Source organism: Macrobrachium nipponense, chromosome 43, assembly GCF_015104395.2.
Source record: "Macrobrachium nipponense isolate FS-2020 chromosome 43, ASM1510439v2, whole genome shotgun sequence".
NCBI classification, from domain to species: Eukaryota; Metazoa; Arthropoda; class Malacostraca; order Decapoda; family Palaemonidae; genus Macrobrachium; species Macrobrachium nipponense.
Window position 1 is genome coordinate 34,224,534 of NC_061104.1, and position 21,453 is coordinate 34,245,986.

At 41.2% G+C, this 21,453-nt stretch overlaps 2 protein-coding genes across 2 annotated transcripts in view; one reads left to right on the plus strand and one right to left on the minus strand.

The window, feature by feature from the left end:
• The window catches only part of LOC135213642 (cytoplasmic 60S subunit biogenesis factor ZNF622-like), a gene marked incomplete in the record, with an annotated part of 424,578 nt that overhangs the window by 102,236 nt on the left and 300,889 nt on the right, over positions 1 to 21,453 (minus strand).
• The window catches only part of LOC135213873 (cytoplasmic 60S subunit biogenesis factor ZNF622-like), a 51,080-nt gene continuing 38,496 nt past the window's right edge, over positions 8,870 to 21,453 (plus strand). Inside the window, 3 exon segments of the mRNA XM_064247972.1 lie at positions 8,870 to 8,935; positions 8,937 to 9,035; positions 9,364 to 9,542. Of these exon segments, the coding sequence (XP_064104042.1) occupies positions 8,870 to 8,935; positions 8,937 to 9,035; positions 9,364 to 9,542 (344 nt within the window).

Genomic DNA, 21,453 nt, shown 5'->3' on the forward strand with positions numbered 1-21,453 from the left:
CTTCGTGTGTCGTTGTTTGATCCCTCATCATCCCTGTCGTCTTCTGTGGCATCGTCTCTCAGTTCGTCTTCGTGTAATTCGTTGTCGTGTGACATTTCCCTTTCCAGTTCTTCTCTTTCTGTTAGGGAGAGCCAGTTCCTTTTCTTTATGTTCCTTACTTGGTCTGCAAGCCTCTGCTCTGTTTGGGGGGGGTTATTCCTCTCATTCAGAGTTGGACCAACCTTCTTCTATATACTTCTCTGTCGGGTTGCTTCTGATGTAGCATCTCCAATATTTCCTTATTTTCTTCTCTTGTCCGTTTCTTCATTTTTGCTTCTGTAGCTCCAATCTCAGGCTGTTGATTACTGTCGTTGTGGTGGTCAGTTGCTGGATGACGACCTCCAAGTACCTGACCATCTTCCCCTTCAATTGGGTTGAATACCTGGTTGCGGACGAAGCTCCTCTGTTGCCAGAGGTTCCATTTACGTCGTTGTCGTCGTCATTCCTTCATTTCTTTCCATCATTGCTGAGTTTTTGCTATTTAACCCATAGCTGGATCCTACCCATCAGGGATAGGTACTCATTTACAGTTGAGTAGACTGAGGAAATTATGGTAAAGATCCTTTCCCAAGGAATCAAACGCCGAGGAGAGCGGTCACCCATCCAACGACTGACCATCCCCTAATGTTGCTTAAACTTAACTTAATCAGTCCATTGACGACCTAACCCACTCTGCCTACGGCCGGCGCCACACTATTATTATTATTATTATTATTATTATTATTTTATTATTATTATTATTATTATTGTTGTTGTTGTTGTTGTTGTTGTTGTTGTTGTTGTTGTTAGCATCATCATCATCATTGTTGTAGAATATCAGCTGCATTTTGTATGTACAAGATTGTCAGCAGGTGGCTGACTGTATGCTGATGACTGATTTGCTGAGGAGGAATGCATGCTGTTGATTGATTGGTGAGATTTCCTCGCAGGTCAAAAACATGAGTTTGAGGGTTTCTCTGTCGCAGCCTTGCTGAGTTGAGGGCCTGGTGTATGATGTCACTATCTGATATGACGAGTATTATGATTGGTTGCTGGGCAGCTCACAGAATCCTATGTTTTATGGTAGGGAATATCCCTTCTTGTAGTGTTGTTGCAGGTCCATGTGCAATAGGTCACCTAATGCTTGTGGGCAGAAGAGGGTCTGCTATTTATATATATTGTTGTTATTGTCATTATTACTATTATTACTCTAAGGAGGGGGGATGTGTTGGATGGCTCAGCACCATAGGAGAGGAGGGCCAGTAAGGCTGTGCATAGGAACTCACTCAGAGAAGGGGTTGATTTGTAAGGTTAGGGGAGCTTGGGAGAAGTTTTCCTGACTGAGATGAGTGGGAATGCAGTGTTGGATGGGTAAAGAGGGCTAGGTAGACATCTGACATGCAAGAGCTTGTTTTGTTTTGTTTTAGGCTTATAATTTTTTTTATATTTTACACTACAGTTGACCCCCACATATTTACAGTTCAGGATGCATGGCTTCACCTATTTGCAGATTTTTCTGTAGAACTTATCCCTGAATTATTTGCAAAAAAATTGATATTTCAGGACCTCCCACCAGGTACATCCTGGGCTAGAATAACATCATCGCTGACCAGCGAAAGTAGGCAGATCAAATAGTAGAAGTGAGGGTTGTTCCTACACCAAGGAGTGGCCAAATCCATCTTGGAACTGTGGCATGACCAACAACCAATCTGTTCCTCCACTGCAAGGAGTAACCTAGCCCACCTGTACTGCCCCTCCAGTCCCCAACCAGAGGAATGTGCTGCAGGACTCCTTCCAACACTCATGGGACAACATGGATGTGTACACCCTCTGGCCATTTACCCAGATTGGGAAGGTCATCAACAGTTTCTTTATTTCCCAGGGACTTGGGATAATGTCGATAGCACCCGTGTGGCCATAGGTGGTTTGGTACTCAGACTTACTCCACCTCCTAGTAGGTATTCCAAGACAACATCCCGAAGCCCATGACCTTTTGGTTCACAAGCACAATGGGTGGTACCATCAAGCAAGTAGGCCCCCTCTTGCTTCATAGTTGAAGACTATCCAGCAGTTCATGTGAAAGAGACTTTTTAGAGCTGTCAGCTAAAGCAGTACTTGATGCCCTATGGCCCTCATCTACCAAAGTGTGCCAGGGTAAATGGATATTCCATCAACTGTAGGCATTACTTAAGGTTCTTTGCAGAATGCCTTTGGCCCCTAGCTGCAATTTCTTTTGTTCTTTTTACTCTGCCTCTTGATATTCTCTTTCCATCTTACTTTCCACCCCCATAACAATTGATTTATGGTGCAGTTGCGAGGTTTTTCTCCTGTTACATCTTTCAAACTTTTTACTGTTAATTTCAGCTTCAGTTTTGAATAACCTCAAAATTTTATATTCTATATTCTCTTTCAAATGCCTGGGAATACACTGCCATCATCAAACACTATGAGAAGAGGTGCCCTCCCCAAACAGAGTTAAGGTCTCCTTGGGTATTATCAAGGTCCTCTCCTTCCTGAGGAGATCTCCATTTGAACCTTTCAAGAAAGCATTGGATAGGGATCTGATGCTAAAAATCTTATTCCTCCTCTCCCTTGTATGTTGGCTAAGAGAGTTGGAGATCTACAATCCTTGTTGTACAGTATGCAGCAAAACTCGTGTGACTTTTTTATTTTTGTACTGGACAAGCGTTGTTCTCAAGTTGCCACTTAGTATTAAATCTCGTATTTTATAAACGTGTATATATGAGGAAAAGTTGGTCACTTGTTACATAGAATCTTATAATTGAAATATATTGGAACCTGAAAACCAAAAATATTTCACGCTACAATATTTCTGAACGAAAACTAAATACGTTACTGCAGCATGAAAACCTCAGATCACCGTGACTTCCATGAGTCGTGTGGAATCGTCAGTCTGGACACTGTGAAAGAGGACATCGCGATGGAGAGCAAGAGAAAAGTTAAGCAGAGCATAGTCTAATGATAAAAATTGGTGCATTTGGGATATGAATTCGAAGTTATTACTTTTAGCTTTTGTGGCTTTGTGTATAAAGCAAATGTTAGTCAAGATCATGATTTCGATACTTGCAATAAATTATGGCTTAGGCTTAGGTTATAGCTAGTGCTACATAAGTCTAGTCTCCCGAGGGGTTTCTTCAGTTTGAAGAAAAGTAAATAATAATAACTGAATAAATAAGCGAGGTGAAGAGTAATCTTCGCTATTAGAAACACAACTAATTTATATTTTACTTTTACTTTAGGAATGGAAGACTATAATCAGGTCGGATATATCAGCTACAACTGTCGAGTGCAGATTCTACAGAATGACAACTGCAACGTATTATAAACAATAATGGCTAGGCCAATGCTATTGGCTTTATAACATACTGGGCTATATTCCAGACAGCAACAAGTTGCATCAAATCTTTGTAACTTATGAAGGGTGTCTATAAGACCATAAAGCAGGATTTGTGAAATTCTTCCACAGTCTTGGTGTGGTATACTTCCGTCATTATTTTCTTCATAGGCCTATAGGCTTAATGAGAATGATATAATCGAGAAGCGCGAAGTGCACTTGGCCTACGGGTAACGGCAAGCTAATCCATTGGCTGGGCCACTATGCCACCCTTCATTCACCAAGTTTGATTCTAATGAAATCTTAGGTAGATCTCAAGAAATGTAACTTAGTAAAGGCATTAATAAACCAAGCAGCAAATAAGAATATGATTGATAATAAAACGGTACTTAGTAAAGGCATTAATAAACCAATTAGCAAACAATGAATATTGATTGATAATAAAAACGTATATTGGTTAAGTAAATGGTATACCAATATAAATTATTTTTAAAAAAATACGTATAATTCTTTGAAATACTAGGTCCCTGTGAAAAATAAAATACAAATTCCAGCAAAACAAATAGAGTAACACAAACTCGTCTTTTAAAACACGTCATACATATATAGCTAGCTACACATACATACATACATACATACAGAGAGAGAGAGAGAGAGAGAGAGAGGGTTGATTAATATTTAGTATGTGAGCCTAGGTTGTCTATTACCGAATTAAGCCGTCTAGGAATACTGTCAACCAGTCTACTGCAAATATTTTCCCCACGCATTGACTCCACACTGACAAGCAATGGCTTATGATGGCGTTGTTTACTGTTCAGAACGGAGCCATCCCATTCCTTTGTCATAATGGCCCATAAATTTTCAATGGGATTGAGATCCCGGAGATTTTGCAGGCCAGCCGATCCGAATAACTTCTGGATGCTGCTGTAACCACTTTCTTACTGGCATGCTATTATGAACAGAGGAGTTGTCCATTGCCAAGAATATGGGCAACGGTTCCGGAATCAGTAGCATCCTAACAGATGGAATCAGCACCTCGTCAAGAATGTCAACATACTGCCTGCCATTTAATCGCTCATGGATTGGCACTAAAGCACCTGGTCCGCAAGACTCCATCCAAACCCCAAAGCCAGCGGTTTATCCTCCCACTTCGTCGATTTGGGTTCTACATATTTATCCTCAAATCTGAAAAAAATAGAGAGAAGGATTTAGAGAAAATATAAATTTACAGATATTCGGAGAGAAACAATGACAGTGGGCTTACTTTTAAATATAAAAGAAACTGTTTTAACTGCAGTTCTTCCTCTCATCAATAGATCTTATGGATTAGAAAAAAAGGACTGGCGCTTTTATTAAGCCATACTTTCAGTAATATTGCTATAACACCGAACTTTTAACTTTTAAGACTTGAAGTGCAATGTTAAGAAAACACTATAAGGTTATTCTATAAAACTATATATATATATATATATATATATATATATATATATATATATATATATATATATTATATATATATATATATATACAGTTCTTTAATATGCATTTAACCAAAACTTATTTAAATATTAGAAAACAGCTACGTCAGTTGTATTTTTTCTGCCAGACTTAGTTTTACAGTGAAATAATTGAAAGAAATCTTTGGTTGTAGGCCTAATAGTATATATTATGAATTCGGAAAAGAGACATAAGGAAAGTTGTCATAGCATAGTAACCTTAAACGACTTTTAAGTCAGTGCAATGTGTATTCAAACATTCACGAGACTCGGAGGAAAGCTAGCACGAACTTCCTCTGCGACTGGTTTCCCGCCAAGCAACACTTCGAAGCGGAGGCGGGATTTTATAGATATTTAAACTGCTTCCTCAGTAATGACAATTCCCAACTCCCACCCTAGGTCAGATTAATTTATATCTTCTCTTGCATTATTCTCCCTGATTACATCGTAACTTCCATTAAAGATATTTGTCAGCAGGTTTAAAAACCAGTGTAAGAGGAATTACTATTCATTAAAAGCTTTAGCATATACAGACTAGGCCTATAATACAAAGTATATCACACCTAGGCTACCACGTAAAAATATAAGGCAAAATAATAATTAAATGTTCATACCTGGTTTTTCCTGGATGCCAGCAGTGCAGTCTTCCCTGTTGGTCGTTGCAAAAAGTCTTCTCGTCACAAATATAACAGTTTCCCAAAACTGCTCGCTCTTGGACATATATTCGAGCGTCAAACCCTAGACGATGGTCCATATGCGTCTGTGTAAGTAGAGGCTTGAGCGCAGGTTTCCTACATAGAAGACAGACTTCTCGAAACCGACGTCTTACAGTGTCAACTGATGTTTGTATATTTGTTTCTCGTTTCACTGAAAATGATGACGAAAACGGGTGTTTGGTTATAAAGTTAATTAACACTTCGTCTTCTTCTGCGGTTGTGCAGCGGGGTCTCCCAGATCTAGGGTGGCTTTTCAATCCTTCTCCGTCGTTGTATCGTTTTAGCCATCTATACACAGTTGTCTTGTTGATATTAAGACGATTAGCTATGTCTTTTTTTGAAAATCTGGCGAGATGCAGCTCAACTATAGCTCTGGGGGGGGTGTTGGGGGTGACGTTTCCGGTCGCTGTCGGGTTGCTCCAACCATGTTTGGCAAATGACCACAGTTGACGTCATGTTAGGCCACGCCCACAACTACATCTCCGTTACGTTCATTACATTAAATTAAATTACTATGATGGCTAACATAAAGTTAAAATTCGTTTAATATTTACGTCTTTTCATATTTACCATAATTAAAAACTAAGGTGTTAATGTTTTTTCTAATGATCTAGCTATATTTTGATAAAAAATATATAACATTATGCTATAAAACCATGCCAAATGAACTGTATCTTTTTATGAGCGAAGTTCCAAAATGTTTCGCCGTTGCAATTTAGTGTCATTAGAAATGTGAAGAAGGTAAGAGTTGCCAGTTAGTCACTTTTTGAACGAAAATCACTGAAATCGGGTCACTCGAGTTTTGCTGCATACTGTACATCACACAAGGTGGGGTGGCCTCTACTCTAGTAATTAGTTCTGGAACTTTGTGGCTAAGACCCAGAATCCCGCTGTGTCCGACCTAAATTTTGAACATTTCTCATCCATTTGTTTAAAGACTTTGTAGTGGCTGATAAGGATGAGATAGGTCTTTGCCCAGTCAGAGCCCTTAGGCACTACCTGAAGTGTATGGCTCCTCACAGACCTGCCTGCAAAAGGTTCTTCATAACTATGTACAGGGTTTGAGAAGGGGGAGATCTCCAAGAACGCCATCTCTTTTGGGTGGAGAGAGAAGTCAAAGTCAGGCCATATGCTGCCACAGAAGACAACAAACTTCCCCACCAAGAGTTAAAACCCATGGCATATAGGCATAGGCCCCTCAGTGGCATACAGGAAGACCATTCTGTCCAGCAGCTCCTAAAGGTGGGAATGTGAAAGAGGCAGTTAACCTTCATATTTTTCACCATGGGCCCAGTAGTAGCAGCCTAGCAGGTGGTATAATGGCAGCAAACCTCTAGGGGTAGGTTCTGCCGACAAGATCATCCATCACACACACACGCACACATGCCCAAAGAAGGGTTGGTGAGTACAGGTGAGGGCTACCCAAGTTCATTTTCCACAGTGACCTAGAGATAGCATAAGAATTACTGGTAGAACAGCACTTGCAATCAGCATAGGAAGTACTGGTAGAGCAGCACTTGCAATCAGCATAGGAAGTACTGGTAGAGCAGCACTTGCAATCAGCATAGAAAGTACTGGTAGAGCAGCACTTGCAATCAGCATAGGAAGTACTGGTAGAGCAGCACTTGCAATCCTGGGCATGCCTGCCTTGATTCACAAAATAGGCAAACTGACCCAACTAAGGTCACAGGTGACTCATGTGCATATCTGTTAGGGATGTTTTGTCATTCAAGTCAGCAGACGCTTTGTGCTGAGTACTCCATCTATGAAAATGTAGGTTCTTACCCTTGGGAAAATACAAATGACTTTGACTTTGACTTTGGTATGCTAGTTTCATTCCAATTGGCACCATTGAGGGACATTGTCCTTTGCCAATCTTCATTTGCCTTATAACCTCTTTTGAGATTACATCTATCACGCGGTCCTTCCACTCTTCCACTGTCCACGCCATCCCCAAATGCCCTCTTTAGTTTTCTGTTTGAAAAGTTGTTATAATAATCATAACATTTCATTTGGTCATAGATTGTACAAAGATAATTCTTTATAATTGATGATGCCTGACTGACCTAGATTCTTGTATTTGCTTTTTCTTTGAGTTTGATATTCTGTAAATATCCATTTACAGGATAGATTTATAATTGTATCATCCATTTACAGGATATTTATAATATTCTGTATCCTTTTTAATGAAATGTTTAGTGTATTAAACTTTGTATGGTTCTGTGGATATATATCCAGAGCACCGCAGATGCAGTGTTGTATGGATATGTTTGTTATTTTAGTACTATAGATGCTGTACATAAATTATGTACCATTGTGTTTGTACAATATACATGTGTGGTATACACGGGCTTCCAATGAAAAGGTGGTACCGTGGTCCCCCCGCATTTGTGGGGGATGTGTACCAGACCCTCCAATGAATAGTTAGAACCAGCGAATAGTTGGAACCCCTATAAAAATGCTTTAAACCTCCTATTTTGGTAGTTAAAACTCAAGAAAAACCCACTAAGAATTTTTATACCTGGTTTTTAAATAGTTTTATCACAAAAAGTGCATTTTATGATGAAATTGATAAAGAAAAAAAACAGGAATTTGTGGATATTTCTCACAGAAAAATATACTGCGAATAGCCGAATTTTCTGCGAATAATGTTGGGTGTGTTCCTGAGAGAAATCCACAAATGTGAGAGTCCGTGAATCCGGAGAACACGAATACAGGGGATCCACTGTATTGCATTTAGATGTCTTTTAGTTTGTGGTTTGTTAATTGTTCGTAATTATGTTCTGGGAAATATCAAGTTGTTTAAGCATACAATTTAAATGAAGTGATCTTATCTTGTTATTTAACAAAACTTAATAGTATCAGGGAAAGGACTGATCCCATTCAATACGTACTAATCAAAGTCTTATGTACTCAATGGTACAGTACTACTGCCTTTACCTTAGGAATTAATGATGTAACATAAGTTAAACTAAAAGAATGGAAAATATACTACTTTTGTGCTATGGTATTGTTGGATTAGACAAGATTTACAGTTTGTGTTGTTGTGGTAATTTGTAGAATCGATAAGATAATGAATAAAAACTCTTTGGCAAACTCTCTTATTTTTAGTGCTGGATGTAAGAGTTCTTAATTGTTTTCATTGCTCCCACCAGTACATGATTAGTTTTTTACACATTTTTGAAGTTCCCATCAAGTTATGGACAGTAATGGGGCTGATAGTGTCATTGATCTTGAATGAATGGAATGAAAGGCACATTTTTTTTATATTCCTAACAGGTTGAATGGAAGGTGATGCAATAGAATTGAAGGATTGCCTCTTTTGTTCTCACCATTCTGCTTCCTTAAAGAAAAAAGCTGGAGCACATGAGCAATCAGCATTCCTTCTTTATACCTGACCTGGAGTATTGCACTGATGTAGTGGGGTTGTTAACTTATCTTGGAGAAAAGGTATTATAGAGAATTTACCTCATTTTTTATGTAACTGTTGCACAAGCTGCAAGCAGATTCATGCTTCTAAATAAATTCTTGTGTTTGTAATTGTATAGTCTCAAATTATTACTTAGCTTTTGGTAAAGATGAAAAGTTAACTCAGTTTTATTGAGGGCTTTGATATGTAAAATCAGTGTTGTTCTGAGGATATATAGATTGTAATTTTGAAGTTCAGAAATTAGATTTTTTAAATTTAATAAATAATTGTTACTTTTTGATATCTTAGAATGTATATGCATAACTTATTATTCTGTATTGACATTAATGAAAAGCTTTCATGTAACAGATTGGTTGTGGGTATGAATGCATAGCTTGTAGTTGGGTTGGAAATCGCTGTCCTACTTTGGATGCAGTTCAGAAACATATGAAGGATAAAAGTCACTGCTTTATGAATATAGAAGGAGATAAGATATTGGAGTATGAAGATTTTTATGATTATTCATCCACATACCCAGATGCAGGTCAGTGTTAAGTATTTAATCTGTATGCTTAGAGAAACAGAAATTAGATAAGAATTTCATAAAATATTTTTGCTCAGAAATACAGATGCTATTTGCTGAAGGAAGAGTTTCTATATACGACCAGCATTGCTGTTGTGTCATGTGGCCTTGCTTTGCAAAGAATTGCAAAATAAATGTGTAGTCCGACTTAGTAAAATCCCATATCTTAGAAACTGATTAAAAAAAGTCTTGTAAGTGAAATGAAGTTAATACACCTATAGATGGCAAATTTTTCTGTCAGCATTTGTATCTGTAGAATATTTTCTTTTGTGTACCAATGTTGAATAAGATGTTTTTAAACATCTAACTTACCTGGTAGTTATATATATATAGCTTAAGTCCCTGTGACGTCACGGCAGAATTCAAAACTCGCGGCAATCGCCGATTGGGTAGTCAGGTGTACCACCTGTGCGCCCTCTATCCAGGTACCTGGAACCATTCCAACTATTCCTCAGATCTTCCCTGCCGCCTTTTCGGCTAACATCGTGGAATTTTACTCGCTTTCGCCCATGTTTTTCGCAATTGATTTGGTGAAGTACACTTTGGCTTTGGCTTGTTGTTGGGTGTATGTAGATCATCTTGATAATGATAATGAATCATAATGAATGATGATGATAAGAGAATGTTTACATTACTATTGTGACTCTTGCTTATTCTTGATCTCTCTTTCGCATTTTCTAAACATGGCTGACTCTGCTTCGAGTGTAAGAATGTGAGTGAGAGGATGTAATTCTTGGTTTGTTAAACCTCGATAGATTCTCGTTAATATTATGTAAATTGAGAAGCAAGAGTGATCATTTGCATGATACAAGGAGAAAATGACTGGATAGGTATTATTGCTATGTGCGAAATCTTGAAAATAATAACATCAGGAGAGCGAAGAGTATTATGTCTTGCTCTTCTAGAGATAGTCAGGGAATTAACAATTCTCTTTCCCTTGCTAGTGATCCTATTGACCCTGCTTTCATAGTAATAGTTTCTATTCCCCCTACTGATATAAGTGTTGGTCCAACTTTATAGGACATGATAGCGACCATTCAAGCCTTTGGTAAAGGTATAATCCCCTGTGGAAACAGGGAGAAATTGTGGTCGAATGTGAGAGATTTTAGAATCACAAGTTACATTGTTAAAATCAGTGCAAGTGCAAGTGCAGTGGAGGGTGCGACTGCTCGGACCTGTCGTGCTCCTAGTCCTAGACCTCTTCCAAGCTCACCAACCCCTGTGAGAAGGAATGTCGACCGACAAAGGGAGGCGAGAGGCTTTAGCTACCGAGTGGCCGTCCCCTCGAGCCTACCTGTTGACGATCCCCAGGACGTTCACCCTCGCCATAGGAAAGGCGAGGTAAAAATTATTATGTTTTTTCGATTGATACGGCTCGGATCTATCGTACTCCTGGTCCTAGACCTCTTCCAAGCTCACCAACCCCTGTGAGAAGGAAAGTCGACCGACGAAGGGAGACAAGAGATTTTAGCTCCCAGAGTAGCGTCCCCAGGACACTCATACTCGCCATTGATAGGCGAAGTTAAAGTATTTCTTCGTCGTCTGACAATGCAGTACCCAAGACGGGGCTGGCGTTAACTTCGAAATCTAGGATCCTTATCATAAGAAGTAAGATCCATGCAGTGACGCCAAAGCATCAAGAAACTGCCAAGGAATAGTAGCAGTTGCAGCAGTCCGAACAGATTTTAGTCCGATTACGAAGACAAAAGGAGGTGGAGAATGTCAGTTTCCCCCACCAAAAGCAGTAAGATGTCGCACAGGCGGCCATCTGCTTCGGTGGCGACGGAAAGACGTCGGACACGGTTGGTCCTTTTGTTGAAAGCAGTAAGATGTCGCACAGGCGGCATCTGTTTCGGTAAAGGACAGACAGATGTCAGACGCTTTTATGCCTTCTGTGCATTCCTCTTCCTTTCTTCGCTTTTGTCCGTCTCCGGATGTTTCATTGTTTGATGTAGATAGATACTCCGTATCTGTTTATATTCAGCATATACAGAAAAAACTATCTTCATACATGAAGATCTGCCAGATGGCTCTACATGACGCCCAGCGTCAAATACGTAAGCATAGTGACGACGGACGTCAAAGAACCGACGTCAATATGATCACATCAAACGTCAAGTGCTTGAACGTCAAAGTATATACATCATGACGTCGGTATCCGACATGACGCCCGAGCGCCAAGAGTTGGAGTGTCAAGAGACAGACGAGCGTCAAGAGGATAATGACGCTAAGCGTCAAGATCCTAAACGTCAAGATCATAAACATGATGAAGGATCATATACAGCACGATCTTGACACTAAAGATCCCAACGTCAAGGGGATCATGGCTTCGTACAAGTAGATCTTGAACGTCAGGATCATAAACAGCATGATCCCTGGGCACTTGAAGCATCAGGATCATAAACATCATGATGCTGTTCACCAAGTATCCAATCCATGGACGTCAGGATCATATACAACGCCAAGGGGATCATGGATCCGACCTTCTAGATCTTGTACATTCTGAATCATAAATGATCGTCAGGATCATAACATCATGACGCTAGACACCAAAGATCCATGGGTGTCAGGATCATATACAAATGTCAAGAACATCATAGAGCAAAGCGTCAATAGCTTGACTGTCAGGATCATATACATCATGGCGCCGGACGTCAGCAAGACGTCGCTACTTATATTTGATTACATTCAGGAGAAAGGAAACTTGATAACGTCCTTTCTCCTGTGAGTACCTAGAGCCTGTTTACAGATGAAGAGCATTCAAAGGAACAACATGCTTCATCAGATTTGAAAAAGACTATAAAGGTCTGTAATGAGATTTTCCAGAGAGCTTTATTCCAGCTACTCCTTGTTCCCCTCCTTCAGAGTTTACGCTTGGGAAAATAAAAACGTTCAAATATGACAAACTTTACAAAGAGGGTTTTGTCTCCCTCTTCCAAGAGAACTCTAAAGGTGATGCATAACTGGAGGCAAACGAAGAAAGAACAAATTACGACAGTTTTTCTCGTTTTCCCCAGCAAAGTTAGCATCCAGCTCGAGTGTATAGTTATGAGACGAGAGAAGCTCTTGCCTTGGAATTCTTTCTTCGACCCAAAGGGACTTCTCGAGTGTGGTGGGTTCTTTTCGACAAACAACTATGACAGAACCAAAGTGCTTTAGTCGACTTCAGAATTAGATCAAACTCGCCAGAGAAGTGTCAGAGGCTTTCGAGTTTAACTTTTTGGGAACGTAGAGCGTCAAGGTTTTCACACCTAGACGACAGATGTCAATATTCTGAGCAACAGGATGTAGGACTCCAGGACGCCAGGCGTCCAAGATTCTGGACGCCAAGACGCTAGGCGTCAAGAAAACAACTAAAAGTCAGGAAGCCGATCATCAGATTTCGACGACAGAGCTCCAAAAGTCAAACTGGACACCAGACGCCAGGCGTCAAGTAGGCTGGAACTGCCAAGACGCCGGACGTCAAGTATTTGAAAAGCAGGATGCCAAATGTCATGAATTATTCTTTCCTTACTTGTGAGGTCATACCCATTCATCGGGCGGTTGTTTTATGCGCCTCTTTCAGCACAGAAGTTAGTGAATGAAGTCTCCTCTGCCTTAACCCAGAAGGCCACGCAGGACTTAATATCGAGAATTCTAGATAATTGTTTTGACGATAATCGGGAACCTCGCAGAATGCTCGAATTCCTGTGATTTCTAGCATTGCAAGAATATCTACTGCTGGAGGAAGAATATCTCTCGGTAGATGACCAACCCTGGAATACACAGAACGAACCCGAACATCCAGTTTAGCTTGAACTTTTGTCGGGGTTTTTTCAATGTTTACTATTGAAGCTTTCCTTCGGGGAAGACTTCTCCTTTACTCTCTTGACTAGAGAAGGAAAGGTGTAGATTTCCAATCCGTATTTTCATTTTCGAGGGAAAAGAATTAGGATGAAAGTCGTTTGTACAGTAGCCTACAAATATACGACGGATATTACCCTCGAGAAATAATTCTGTTAAGCAGTTGAATTGTCCAGGGGGCAGTCGCATACCGTAGTCAATTCTACGGTTTTTGTGAACCCGAGACAAACTTCGGTCTTAATAGAACTGCAACTCGGGACTGTCTATCTTCCCAGGAGTTAACAGTTTCGATTTTAAAATGCTATGGTATGGTCACGACAAAACCACCTCAGTTTTTTTTTGTATTTACTGAAATCCATTTCGTTTAAATATAATTGCTCGAGCATAATAGATTCCTTTTTCTTTTAACGCTCGATTATTCTAGCTCAACGCATTCCTTAGAGGAATGAATTACCTGGCAACTCGGATAGCGAGTGAGCAAGAACTGAGTAGACTGAGACTACAGAAAGAGAAAGGAAACCCAGTACCAGCTGGTTCTTCGAGACGTAGTGTCTTTTTATGTCTCTCTCCCCTACAATGATTGACTACCGAACCTGTTCTCTGTACAACAATATCAGACTTACGTCTCTATTTAACGGGGATTCTCGCATACATGTATGACATCTTCGGCATCCCCTTGGATATTGCGAGAATTTTCAACAGATATATATATTCTGGGCTTTTTCATCTTGGCGTTTACCGCACAGTAACAGAAGTCTTTACTACTCTCCCGCTGTATCGCATTGCGATAATGCAGAAGGTCTCTTCAGACTTCTGAGTTTCTCTGCAAATTATCTCGTATTCGAAGGGGTTGCAATTGTCGTTGTTCACCCCGAATTGGAAGATATATACAGAAGACATCGCTTTCTCCCCAAACTGCCAGCTCTATTTCCAATTGATCAGCCCATGAGAAGTAGTACTTTTTTTTTCCCTGTATTTGCCCATTTGCTTGGAAACTGCCCCACTTTTGCATTGCAACTACAAAACCCCTGCACCTTAACAGCAATAAAATAGCTGTTAGCGTTGTCAGTCCTTTGTAAGCGGAGCTATGGAATCTTGAGAATCCTTCTCATCGATTCGGCTGTAAAGACGTAGGTTGCATTCACTCTCCACTTTGTCTTCAATGAAACTTAGTGTTGTTTACTTCTTAGCTGAGATTCATCTACTAGGGGAATGTCTTGCCATAAAGGACCTCGGTCTCTAAAGGGCAATTGACTTGGCCCTATTGGGCACATGACTTAAGAGAATCATCACCTCTTTAAGGGATTCACTACCTCACTGTCCAGCACCAGTGACAAACAAATAGATAATTTGTATTGTCTCTCGACATAACCTTTTTAAAAGGCAAAAAATCATGTGACTTGCTCGGATGCTTGGACTCTACGCCATCGAACGCAGTCAATAAACAGATCTCAGGGCGCCTGAGTCAGTTACGATCTACGCTGTAGACTTAGTAGGTTGTTCCAGATCAATCATTACTTCATCCTAATAGATTGTCCCAGCAACCATACCATGGACATCAGCCATGGAGTGTCGCTGTCCTATTCATTGCCGAAGAAGAATCATCTTCGCTGCAAAGGGATAGCACAATAAGAGACTCTTCGCTGCAGACTGTAAGAGAAGTCGTATCATTTCGACATCGACCATTAAGCGATACGTAAACATGTTCGGAGAGGTCTTCATTGACAGGAACTTAGACGTGTCTGAATATGAAGATCTCCAAGACCTTCTCAGACCTTTCGACACGACTAAAGAAAGACTACAGTCCCCTCCAGCATAGAATCTGGACGTAGTCCTGAAGTTTATCATGAGTGAAAGGTTCAAACCTTTACAGGAAACATCATTTAAGAACCTCACCGTATAAAACTCTCTTCTTAGTTGGTCTAGCTACAGCGAAAAGAGTCAGTGAAATCCATGCCTTCAGCAAAGCTGTAGGGTTTAGACAGGGCAATGCTATCTGCTCTCTATAGCTGGAATTTCTAGCGAAAGAACGAAGCCCGCTCTGCCCTGGCCCAAATCGTTCGAGATTCCAAACCTGTCGGAGCTCACAGGTAAGGAATTAGAGAGAGTTCTTTGTCAGGTAAGGGTCCTGAAGCATTACCTGAAAAGAACGTAGCAATTATGTGCCAATCCAGAGGGGCTTGAGTGTTTTGTCAGCAAAGCCCTCTCTGCAAATGTCAAAGAATGCGCCTTCCTTTTTCATTAAGAAACCTTTTATAAGGGAAGCTCATTCACAATATTGTGAGGCGGATCCTCAAACTGTTGAACGTCAAAGCACATGAAGTTAGAACAGTGGACAACATCTGTAGCTTTCAGACAGATCAGGTCTTTACCAGAGTATAATGGACTCTACTTTCTGCAGAAGTAAGTCAGTGTTTGCCTCACACTATTTGAAACGTGCAGACTCTTTAACGAAGACTGTTGCACTTTGGGACCATTCGTACAGCGAATGCAGTAGTGGGAGAAGGAGCTACCCTACCAATCCCATAACCTAATACCTTTTTCCTTCCTTGGAACTGTTTTGAATTTTTATGGTTGTTTGTGGAGACTGGACGCAGGCTTCCACAACCATTGATTTTCAGTCAGGTGGTCATTTTGTTCCTTGGTAGCGCCCGGAACAAAGGTATTAGATGAGGTCCTGTCACATAGAGGTTATGCACCGGTTGACAGCTCCTTGAGGTCTTCAGCCTCCTGGGTGGATCGCTGGATCTCTTAAGGAAAGCTGACATAATGAGGCACGAGATTATTAAAGTCAGCTTCCTTAAACAGGTACGAACCCATAAGTTTGTTTATTAACTCTTATGTCAATTCCAACGATGTTGGCTGTCTCTGACCCTCCACCAAAGGTGTCAGTCAGCTATATATATATAACTACCGGTAGTTAGATGTTTGAAAATGATATTTTTCATATTAAAATAAATTTTTGAACATACTTACCTGGTAGTTATATATATAATTTAATTCCCACCCTCCTCCCCTCTAGAGACTAGGGGCATGGAAGATCTGAGGAATAGTTGGAATGGTTCCAGGTACCTGGATAGAGGGCGCACAGGTGGTACACCTGACTACCCAATCGGCGATTGCCGCGAGTTTTGAATTCTGCCGTGACGTCACAGGGCGGACGGATTAAGGCTTATAATATATAACTAACTACCAGGGTAAAGTCTGTTCAAAAATTTATTTTAACCCTCTTACGCCGAAGCCCTAAAAATCAAAACCTCTCCTGTATGCCGGCGGCCGGTTTGGAGTGAGCGCGGAAGCGGAAAAAATATTTTTTCAAAAAATCACAGCACGCTTAGTTTTAAAGATTAAGAGTTCATTTTGGCTCAATTTTTGTCATTGCCTGAATTTAGTATGCAATCATCAGAAATGAAAAATAATATCATTATCATATGTAAATAATGCGAGATATGGTAGCGAAAAAGAAAAAGAAAAAATTCATAGATAATGTATTCAAATCACGCTGTGCAAAAAAACGGTCAAAGCTAACGAGTTACTTTTTTTTTCGTTGTATTTCTACACTAAATTTCAATCATTTTGATATATAATACATAGTAAAACAATAAAAGCAACACCGGAAAAATATTATCACAAAATGATGTTAGAAATTCGTAAACGCCCTTGCGGGACGTAAAAAAAATGTTATTTGTTCATGAAACTTACCTGTCAGATATATATATAGCTGTATTTTCCGAATCCGACAGAAATTTAAACACTTACGACACACGCAGTGGGAGTCAGGTGGTTAGTACCCATTCCCGCCGCTGGGAGGCGGGTATCAGGAATCATTCCCATTTTCTATTCATAATTTTTCTGTCGTCCGGTGCTGAAAACACCTGTTTTCAGTACCTCCGTCTTAGGATTTTGGAAACTTCATTGCCGCTAAGTATCCTAATTGTCTTTGATTTATTCACTTGGATTTGTGGCTAGGCATACGCTATCTTAAATTGATTTGAATTTGATTCATTTTTGCATAAAATATCTGAATCTAGTTAGGCTAGTTTCAGACGGGGTTGTCCTGCAAAGATAGGGTGTGGCTACCGTAAGCTTCGGTAGATTCGCACTTGGTCATGTACGAGGGGTATGGGTCTTGCTTCTTTGTTGAGATTTGTCATGTAAGGAGTGTGAGACTTGTCTATTCCGTAAGGAAGACGTATGATCGTATGTACGCAATTAATCAGTAAACATGTCTAATTCCGTAAGGAAGACGTATGATTCGTATGTACGCAATTAATCAGTAACAAAAGTCAGGGTAGTGAACCTGCTAACCTTCCTGTAGACTTTATTTTGCATAACCCTGTAGTATGGCCTACAGGCTATGTATATGTCTACGAGAGGTGCTCGCTCTCCTTCATTGCTGTGAAGTGCTACTTCTGTAATTGTTACTCCTAACCCTGCAGTGTTGCCTTCGGGCCCTAAGCAGTGTCTGTAGAGAAATTGCCCTTTCTCTGATCTCTTCGATTCGTAACTTAGAATCGAAAGTGCTTGCTTTAGAGAGTAAAAGTGAAGTGCAGAAGTGCAGTGATACCCTTGTGTAGTGGAGGGTGCGTCAGATCGGCCTCGTTTCGCCTCTAGGCCGGGACCTCTGCTTGACTCCCAGAACCAGTGAGCGAGCATGTCGAAAGCCGAAGGAGGGTTACGAGGAACCCCCACCGATCTGGGCGTTGCCTTCGGCAGTTTCTGATGAAAATCCCCAAGACTTGCCTAACTGTTGCGTGCACGTGCACGAATCCTGAAGGATTGCTTCTCGTCCTCCGAAGCGTCCTCCCCGCGCAGGGGTTGGAGCTTTCGGATGGACTCGCGCCCTCTAAATAGAAGCTTTATAGAAGAGGACGCTTCACGTCCTCTCTTCTTCGTTATGCGTTCAGTGAGAAGTAAGAAGGCGAACGTCGCCTGAACTCGTGTCCGTCTTTCCACCGAGAAATACGTAAAAGGAAGTCATAGTAGCAGTAAGCTTTTGAGAGTGGACGCCCAAGCCAGGGGCGCGCGGGTGCACGCCAATGCGCGCGCCAGTGGACGACCGAGCGTGCGCGCCAGTGACGCTGAGCGCGCTCCAGTGGACGCCGAGCGCGCTCCAGTGGACGCCGAGCGCGCTCCAGTGGACGCCGAGCGCGGCTCCAGTGGACGCCGAGTGTGCACCAGCGCACGGGGGGGGGTGCCAGGTTGTGTCGCCTGGCTGAACGTTTCTGTTGAACTCTTCAAGCTCTTGTTTCAGATTTGGGCTTAAAGAATTTTTACCTCTACCTTCGATGATACTTCTACCTCACCTGCAAAGAATGTGAAGTAGGCAGTGCTTCGGAGTAAGCTTAAAGTGAACAGACAACTTCTTCGAAACCCAGCAAGACATCGGGTTTCGTGAATTCAAGAGGTCTCTGTCAATTAATATTGCTTTTCGCATAGGTGGATGGAGTTAAGGAAAGCTCAAGGGAAGTTCTCGTTTGCTCTACCGCAAGCTTTGCCATTGCTGCCAATAAATTTAAGTTGCCACTACCGCAGTCAAGACTTTGCGATAAGGCAGTTACGGGTTATAAAGGCTCGATGTCCTGCACGTCAGGACTCTCGGCAACGTTCAGTAGGATTCTTGCAAAGGCACTCATCAAAAGTACGCTCTTCAGGAAAGCGCAAGACAGGACTGCCTTTGCCCATACTGCCAATAAATTTTAAGCTTTAGCAGGCATTAGTTGTGATACGGGAGAGGAAGCTGGTTGGAGAGTTTCTTCCTCTTCCCAGGATAATTTTGCCAGCTTTTTAGCCCATCTGAAAGGGCTTTTCAGATGATAGATTTTGTTAGTTCCTAGTCGGGACTACGCTGCCGAATTGAACATCGTCGTAATACCTGACGTAAGCCCAGTCTCTTAACAGGATTCTTGCCCCTTCCTCGTTTGAGACGGGAATCGGAAAATAAAATGCTCGACTTCCTGGATTACGTTTTGTCAATTCAGTGACTTTCCCCCATTGACAATATACTATCGTTTGTCAAGTAAGTGGGTATCCCCTCTTTGACAAAATATCTCTTTGTCCCGTAAATGGGTTAGTTCTCATTGACAAACATCTCATTAACTTGATATTGCGTAAGCGAATAAGCTCTTATTGACAAGATTCGGAAGAGCTCTCATTCGTCATTCGCAGACTCGTACAAGAAATGGACTTGTAGGAAACTACGTCAATGAACGCTTATGTCCAATAACATAAGAAGCTTGAGCTGACTGCTTCGATTCTCTTAAGTTTTGTTCATGAAACTTGCCTGTCAGATATGTATGTAGCTGTATTTCCGAATTCAGCTATATATATGTCTGCCAGGTAAGTATGACAAAACTTATTGTGATATAATTTCATATTTTGCCTTGCGTTTATTTTATTTCTGGTTGGTTCAAGTCATATACGCTTGCTGTAGTTACCTCTTCGGATGGCAACCGAGAGGTCTATGGTCCATTTTAAGGACATTTAATCGTTACTCCCTGCAGCCTTCCAGGAGTTTCCGATTTATCTTTTACCCATTGTATGGTAGTGTTCTGACGACACAAACGCATCTATATATTTAGCGTTTCTGTTTCGCTTAATATACCAGCTTGAGAGTCTCTTTATGCTAAAAATAACGAACCTTTTTCTTCATAGAATAGGGTAGCTGGCAACCCAGGCATAAAGTTAAGAGACGACGATGACGGACGATCGTAAGCTGCTGCTGTCACTGTCCTCTGACTCCTCTCCTCCAGTCCAAACGAGCCAGTACCAACTCGTTCGCTGTCATGCGCTGTAGGTTAGTCTCTCTCTGCATGTCATGCTCTGTGGGTTTAGTCTCTCTCTCCTGCGGGATTGACTGACTAAACCGTATCTCTGTGCTGGCAGTTACGTCTCTCTCTCTCCTGCGGGATTGACTGACGAACTGTATCTCTGCCCTACAATCACGGACTTTAGCCTAAGATTGAGGGGATTTCATTACATGAATGAATAAACATTGCAGTCGTTGGCCTTAATATGTTCTACAGAGATATCTTACTCCTTTCGGTGCTCGTTACCGCACGGTATAGGACTACGGAGTCTACCACAACATTGCACTATTATATGCTCTCTTGCTTAGGCAAAGCGCAGCCTTATTAGGGAAGTAAACATACTGTGTGAGGGAAATGGATGACTTGCGGGGACCATTTCCTTCCTAAAGAAGTTTGTTTCCCTGAATAGACTGCAATTCAGACCTCTACAGTTTTTTCCTACCGGGAAACTGAAATTTTATTAAAGATCTAGGAAATGATTCTGAACATCTCTCGGTGCGTTAAGTATCTCTTGAGGTGATAGAAAGAAGTTGCCGACATCTGGAGAGGGTTTCAGATGTCCTGGATCATAATCTGAAAGAAGTGGAAGCAATTCAGTCGTCCCTCCAGTCCTCGAAACGAGTTTTTGGAACCATGGTCCATATCAACTCTGATCTTCCACAGCTCCTCTCATATCTTAGGAAGTATTCCTTCTCTCGTCCCGGTTCGGGTTTACCGAGAAGAGCCTATTAAACAACAGGCGTAGAATGGAACGATCCTCTAGAGGTTCGTTACAGGATTGCAAAAGTCCGTTCGAATCGTCTCGATCGAAGGCAGCAACTACTGACTTCCGAGTGGAATCTTTCTTTAGAAGTATGTTGAGAGTTGTGGAGACTTTAGGGACGTCCTTTCATTCATCTCTTCGCTAGGTTGAGGACGAAGAGGCTTCTTCTTCTCTGCTCCCTTTTTCTCGATCCGGGAGCGGTACATTAAACGCCATCCTATGATATTGAACGGGATGGATGTTTAGTCTCTTTTCCCCTTTTTCATCACTAGGAAATGTAATAAGATGATTTATATCATCACAGGGAGCGACAATGACGATAATCCCCATGTTGGCCTTCAAGACCCTAGATTCCACAGAGGTCACGTCCTTCCAATGACCTTTTCCCGAGAGAGTCGGTCTCCTTTAACACGAAAGGTACCTATAACCTCTCCGCTCTGGAGTCTGACTACGTTCAGACT